Genomic DNA, 6,860 nt, shown 5'->3' with positions numbered 1-6,860 from the left:
AGTTGCCTTGTTCAGGTTTGAAAAAAGGAACCTTAAAACTTGGGGAACCTAGCTAGAAATCTGAGTCTCTTGTTAAATTTTCTTCTGAAGTTGCCCTGTTCAGGTTTGAAAAGAGGCATCTTAAAGCTTTGGGGAGACTGGGAAAGACGTGTTTGTGGCAGGGGTCACAGTATGCGAATGACCCCTGGATGCTATATTTAACACACTCCCACAGCCAGCACCCGCGACAGCTGGACTTGTCGCTCAGTCCGCAGACAACTGAGAATCTGGGCAGTATCTTTTCTGTCTTTTAAACATGGCTAGGTTCCCTGTTTTATTATTTTTGATACAGAAAAATACACATTTCAATACCCCCATTTTGGGTGGAGCCACCTTAAATAGCCTGTTTCTGGTTTATGCTAAGAAGTAAGCTGGCTTGTCACCAGTTCTGCGATGGTCCCATTAGTGCCGCGTTCTGGTGATTCTGGCCTGGCTGGCTTTCGTTTTGGTATTTACTTTCCAAACTCCTGACATACTCCCTTTTGTGTTTTAGGGCAACACCACCAAGGAAACTCCTTCTGAGGGGTGCAGCTGCGTTCTGTGTGGCACTTCCAGGTGGCAGAAGAGAAGGCCATCACATTCATTGCAGACTTCATGTAGGCAGGGATGGGGAAGACTGTGGTAGCGATGGCAGTGACATGGCACCTGTGGAAGCCTTTTCGTTTCTGGTCTGGTAGTGCCAGTCAAACAGCGTACTGAGAGCAAATGGCATGCCGTGACATGGGTTTAATCCCTGTGTGCACCGTGCTGGCTTCGCAGTCACTCACTGCAGCATCTAGATTGTGATTATATGATGTTTAACTTCTTGGGGGAAAAAAAAAACCTCTGGTCAAGAAGGTATCATGGGGCTCAGAGTGCATCACTCAGCGGGATGGAGATTCCATGTGCAAAAGCCTGGGTTTGATTGCTAGCCCAGCTGCGGATGGGGTGGGTCAAGTACTATAGCACAGAGTGGAAATCACAGCAAGTGTTTATGGGAGTCTGCCTGTGAGAGTTCTGTACACAGTGCTCAGACAGAAAATCTCATTTGGTCTTCCAGGATGGGCATTTTCTCGTTTGTATTACAGGTGAGAGGAAATGGCCACAGAGAGATTAAATCACTTGCCCAACTTCACATGGCCTTTTAAAATACCATGTTGTCTACATATATAGTTGTTTTGTTGTCTGAGACTGGGTGTCATTATTCAGCTTGGGTACTATTTTTTTTTTATGGATCAACAGCTATCACAGTTCCAAACCCGAGGGCCCAGTTCCCATACGGACTCTGCAGTACCCACCGTCGTCTCTTCTCCTGGGAACACTTTCTCTAGCAGATGATCGGCAGGTTGCCAGCCCCTTCAGTGGATGAGCTCCCAAGCTCTTTAACCCTTCCGCATCCCACTTTCCTCATTGTTAAAATTAGGGGTTATACCTAGACTATCTCAAAGCTTAGTGCAAAGCTAGGATTATGTGAATCTGTTAATTCCATGGAGGGGGAAACAAACCTTAGTAAGGCCTCAAATTCCAGTCTATTTGCAGCATATACCAAATAGCAATTCACTCTGAACTTAGCACACCTCACATGGTCAGCCAAGCAGAAAAACGCGAAACCTGAGATTCTCATACAAGGCTCTTGCGTATGGCTTTAATTCAGGCATCTTGTTCCAGGTTTGTGGCTTTTAGAAGTGACAAGGGGGTCACCTTTCCAACTCTGTACAACTGTTTCAGTGGCTTGTGCTGAGATGGGTAACCTCACTTGAAATCAGAAGCACAACAAAGGTAAAAGGAAGTAATAGGATGGAGAAAATAAAGGTTAAAATGAGTACTCGAAAATCAGGAGAGTGTGGACTCTGGGTATATTTTCAAAAGGTGTGTGTGTGTGTGTGTGTGTGTGTGTGTGTGTGTGTGTGTGTGCGTGCAAACTCTAACAATGAGCTAGGTCTTCAGCCTTATAATCAATATAGTAATATGAAGTGGAACAAAGCCTGCGGGAGTGTTGGAGGATTATTCTCTGCTGTAATTGTCCCTTGAATCTATATATAGATTTATCTATATATAATTATATACCGGTCTGTCTGCCTACCGATCCATTCAAATACGTTTGCTGGTGTCTTTCGCTGGAACTTAGACAATTAAGAAACATGCTTAATATACATTATTACTCCATTTTGTTGAGATTAGATGAGTTGGCAAAAGGCAGGGATTTGTAAAAACGTGGTATGGCGTGTACTTTGAGAGCACTCGGTGACTGTGGTTTGATATTCCACACTTGCTTATCTCTGGCCTTTCCACCCTAGGCCATGATTAGCTATGACCTAAACAGATTCTTACTGCGCTAACCACAAGCTATGAAGTATTGATACTGGCAATACTGGAGGTGCACATGAAGTCACCGAGTGAGTCAGAAGCTGCTGGGGACAGCCTACTGTTGTTATAAAACAAATTGTCCCCAAATAAACTAGAGAGGGTCGGTTAGATGAGGAAGATTTGCTTTCCTGGAAGTTTTATGGTTACACTAAACAGATGATTAAGTTATAATAATACCTACCTCTAATTCTGACCAAATAAAGGTAATATTGTGAACAATACCTTCTAAATGCAGTTCAAATAGAGATACTTGTGGAGGCAGGTTATTTTCCCTCATACAGCTCAAAGTGTACAGAATATGTACGAGTCCTTTTTCATTAAAATATTTTATACTGTAACAATAAGTAAGATATGAATGTTGCTTCCCCAAACATCCTGTTAAAGGGGAAAAGTACAAAAGCAGACCAATTCTCACTTCTTGCAGCGTGTCAGGCACGTTGGTAAAGGTGAATAACTTTGTTTGGAAAAGATCCTAACCTATTTACTAGGCAATCGTGTTAAATATGATAAATTCAGTCTCTACTAAAATACAGAGCTTTGAAGAATTACAATTATCAGAGGTTGTACAGCATTTGGAATCAAAGAATGGAAAGAAAATCCTGAGTCGTGAATTACATGTAAGGACTTCCTTTCCTGTACCTTTTACTATATATTAAGTCAAACTGAGTATTTCTGCCAGAACTCTGTAAGTATCAAAGTGTATGAGGGCACAGGAGGAGAGCCATTTGAGCAATATGTAAGCAGCCCCTAAATTCACCAACTGGCTAATAGATGATGAATAACAGCCTTGGTTTCCGTACCTGGAAGAAGTATGACTGTAGGGGCTGATCCTTATTTTCTTCATCCACGTACAGCCCTCCGACCACGTAGATCTGATTCTGTTGGGTAACGATACTGGAATGGTTTCTGGGGATCTGCTCTGCTAAGGCGGTAAGGTAACACTCGTTTTCCATGGGGTCGTAAGCTACTGCAGCTGTGTCATTGACCAAGAGGATGAGATCTTTAACGAACATTCCATGTCTGGGAATATCATTGAGGTAACCAGGAAGTAAGTCTTCATCCCCGACATCACCATTCACCTCGCCGCCCCCTGCCTTCTCTGCGTTTTTGCTAGGTTCCGGGAGTTTGCCTGCAAAAGCATCTTTTAGAACTTTGATTTTCTTCTGGATTTCGGGGTTGCTTTTAATTATGTCATCTTTCTCGACGTGATCTTTGAAGTATTTTTCTGCCATGAGGCGGAAGCGAATACAATCAAACACTTCGCTAAGGCTTTTCGCCCTGTTTTCTTTGTCTGTCCGCACCCATTTCATCACAGCCTCAAACACCACTTCCTCCTTTTCTACGTTGAGACCGTCATTTGAAATGACCGAGATCAGCTCCTGCGGAGACAGCTGCATGAAGTCTTCTTCCTTACAAATCTGCACAAAGCGATCTGAGACAAAGTCCCGGGCAGAAATGGCGAGTCTTGGGCAGTCAAGGAGAAGACCCAATCTTAGGATGGCCAGACAGTTACCGGGAGCCAGTCGTTTCTGAAGGTAAGACACACAGACGGTGAAGACTGAGGGGATCTGGAAGCGGCTGGACAGGGCGAAGATGTCTTGCACGTTTGCGTCATTGAGATCGATACTGGCAGAGTACAGGTATTTGATGATCAAATCAAGGATAGCAGGATCCACGTTATCTAGCGTGACCTCCTTTTTTTTCTCCTCCTCAATTTCAGATAAGAAATACTCACGGAAGTAAGGACTGCAAGCAGACAATATCAGTCTGTGGCAAGGAAGACTTCTGTCGCCTGCTTTGAGGGTGCAATCGATGAATTTTTTCTCTTCCAGGAGATCTTTTAGACCATCCTGAAGAAGGGTGGACTGGTAAAGCCGGAGTTCCTCTGCAAGCTCCCGCTGGGAATCCATTCTGTGAGGAACCTGGGTAAGGAAGGGGACACTGAGGGTCTTCGCTCCTTGCTGCACACGGGTCTAGCTGTAAAAAGGCGGATCACTCTGCTCCGCGCAGCCTGGAGCCTTTGCAATTTAATCCCACCTGCTAAATATAGACACCAGCTCTAACGACTAGAATTTAAGAGAGCTGGCTTGGAAGGGAGAGTTGTTCAGCTGTCTGAGATTGAAAGTAACAACTGGAACTTCTGGTCACCAAGGAAACCGCTAAGAAACAAGACATTCAGGTGAGGTGGAAAACTTTGAAACGTAGAAAGCCTTGGAACGTTAAGTTAAAGGGCATCCACAAGAAAATGCTTACTGAACTAACAGAAAAACGGATCATAAAAGTGAGTCACGCCTCTAAAAATGGACTAGTGGCAAGCCACTTGGCTTGAATTAGTGATGCCAAGGTCAAGACTATGAGGTGAGTTCATTTCAATTCTCATAAGCTATGAGTCCCGTGGTTTACAATGTTAAAGCGCAAACTGGTCGTTTCTACGCAAAGCAGATAGGATTTTCTTTTTCAAGTAGGAAGCGGAAAGTTGTTTATGTACTTAATAGTTTTATATAACCTTTTAATGGCACCTCCATCATGACTGAAATAACAAATGCAGAGAAACTTAATTTACTAAAATATTCTAAATTATCTTTATTTTTTAGGTAGGTAAACTGTAATTACTGCTGAATTACCAAATTCATTCACACTCTGTCTTGCCATACAGGGGATATAGAGTGACAAACAATAATACAAAAAAATAAGATAAAGACAAGTTTAAAAGGAATCAAGACCAGAGAAAAATAGTTAAGCCTTTGGGAAAGAAAAGACCCACACACTTAAGAATATTTTGTAACTTTTACGTGCTAAAAAGAACCTTCCATGAAATAAAAAGTTAAAAAAATAGAACAGCTGCAATCCTATGAGAAAAATGCTGTCCCTAGAGACACAAAGTCACCGTGAGCTACTGCACCATCCATGTCACTTAGAAAGCAGGCCTTGTTTAAGAAAACACGATACCAGAGTCACACTTTATGGTGCTGGTCAGAGTGGAACACCATACAGAACGGAGATGTGAATTAAAAAGCCCAGCCAGGCCTAGTGGCACAAACCTGTAATCCCAGCATCTGTGAGGTGGAGGTAGGAAAATTATCAACTACATAGTGAGTTCAAGGCCAGCCTGGGCTGTGTGAGACCCTGTCACTTCTCCCTCCCACGAGTTCCTTCATTTCTATCGAGATGATATTATAAATTTCTTCATGAAGTCCTTTACTATACAATCATGATTACGTCCTAAACTCAGTAAAGCCACAGAGAAGCTAAAATTTCACTGGCTGGGGTTCTTACATGTGCCCGCCCCCATCCCCCCGTAAGCTCAGTGAAGACTTGGCTCTTGTGCTGCAGGCCTGTGTGTTCAGTCTATACAGTGCCTAGGCCTCACGGATGGTCCTTGAGTATCTGCTAAAGGAGCAAACACTCCAACATCAGGGAATTACGTAGTTTCAAGCTTTAAGTTGTCTCTCCATAAAGAGCATTTTATTTTATTTTCTATCACAGTGAGTTGGCGGTCCTGCCAGCTGCTAGGATGACAGCTGAAGGGAGAGCTCAATGGTTCTCTTTCCATTTATAGATGTCATTAAAGCTTTTAACGCGCTGGACAAAGCTAACAGCTGCTCCTCTTCTTTAAACAAGAAGTGATTCATTTCTCTCCACGCGTAACACCTAACATTTGAAAAGATCAGTGAGTCAGGTGTAAGCACCAGGATATGACGTCTGGGGTGATTCCTTGCTTGGGGACCATTTTTAGTCCCGTTTGCTTGGACAGCAGTGAACGATGTTTATGGAAGCGTTTTATTTGTGATCTCTAAATACTGGATACTATGACTCCGTTTGGTCTTTTAAGTATGTAGAAATCATTTTCCATTTAGAAGAACAAACACATATGTAGCATTTTTCACCAATTTTTAATGAATCAGGGAAGAACTAGGTTGTAATGTATGTTTGTCTATGATTATATATATATAATTGCATCTTATTTTAAAACTATTTATGTGCTCATTTCTTTCTCAGTAGTGAGAAAGCTGCTATTGGCTAAGTACAATTATTTGTTAAAAGATTCCATAAATTTTCTTTAGACTGTCACTGTATCCAAAACAACTGAATGATGTCAGTGAGATCCAAAAAACGTCATCTGAGAAATGTTCAAAGGCGTCTCATTGAATACAAACAAGGAGATGGTCAATGAACGAACAAAACAATTTATGAACAAACAATTTCCTTACAAACCAAATAACTTCTTGTTGAAACCATCATACCATTATTTACAGATTAGCATTTTTAGAAATATACACAATAGTTAAAAAGATTAGTTTTTACAAAATGAGCCCCTAAAAGTGATGTGTTTAAGAACTGTGACTTGGGAGGCTTCAGGCAGATCTTTTTGAGTTCTGGAACAGCCAGAGCTGCATAGTAAGGCCCTATCTCAAAAACAAACAAACCAACAGAATTGTATTTGTATTAGAGTTTTACATTTAGAGTCCTGTGGT

General features: G+C 42.0%; 1 protein-coding gene across 1 annotated transcript in view; it reads right to left on the bottom strand.

Moving 5' to 3' along the window:
• Klhl41 (kelch like family member 41) overlaps nucleotides 1-4,737 on the bottom strand; it is a 10,743-nt gene extending 6,006 nt beyond the window's left edge. The window contains exons 1-2 of the mRNA XM_026778642.1: nucleotides 3,151-4,737; nucleotides 423-587 (exon numbers count right to left, since the gene is read on the bottom strand). Of these exons, the coding sequence (XP_026634443.1) occupies nucleotides 423-587; nucleotides 3,151-4,295 (1,310 nt within the window). The 5' untranslated portion in view covers nucleotides 4,296-4,737. The remainder of the gene's footprint in view (nucleotides 1-422; nucleotides 588-3,150) is intronic.
• Nucleotides 4,738-6,860: the final 2,123 nt, after the last annotated feature.

This window comes from Microtus ochrogaster, chromosome 4 (assembly GCF_000317375.1).
Source record: "Microtus ochrogaster isolate Prairie Vole_2 chromosome 4, MicOch1.0, whole genome shotgun sequence".
In the NCBI taxonomy this organism is placed as follows: Eukaryota; Metazoa; Chordata; class Mammalia; order Rodentia; family Cricetidae; genus Microtus; species Microtus ochrogaster.
This window is presented reverse-complemented; position numbering and strand designations above follow the sequence as displayed.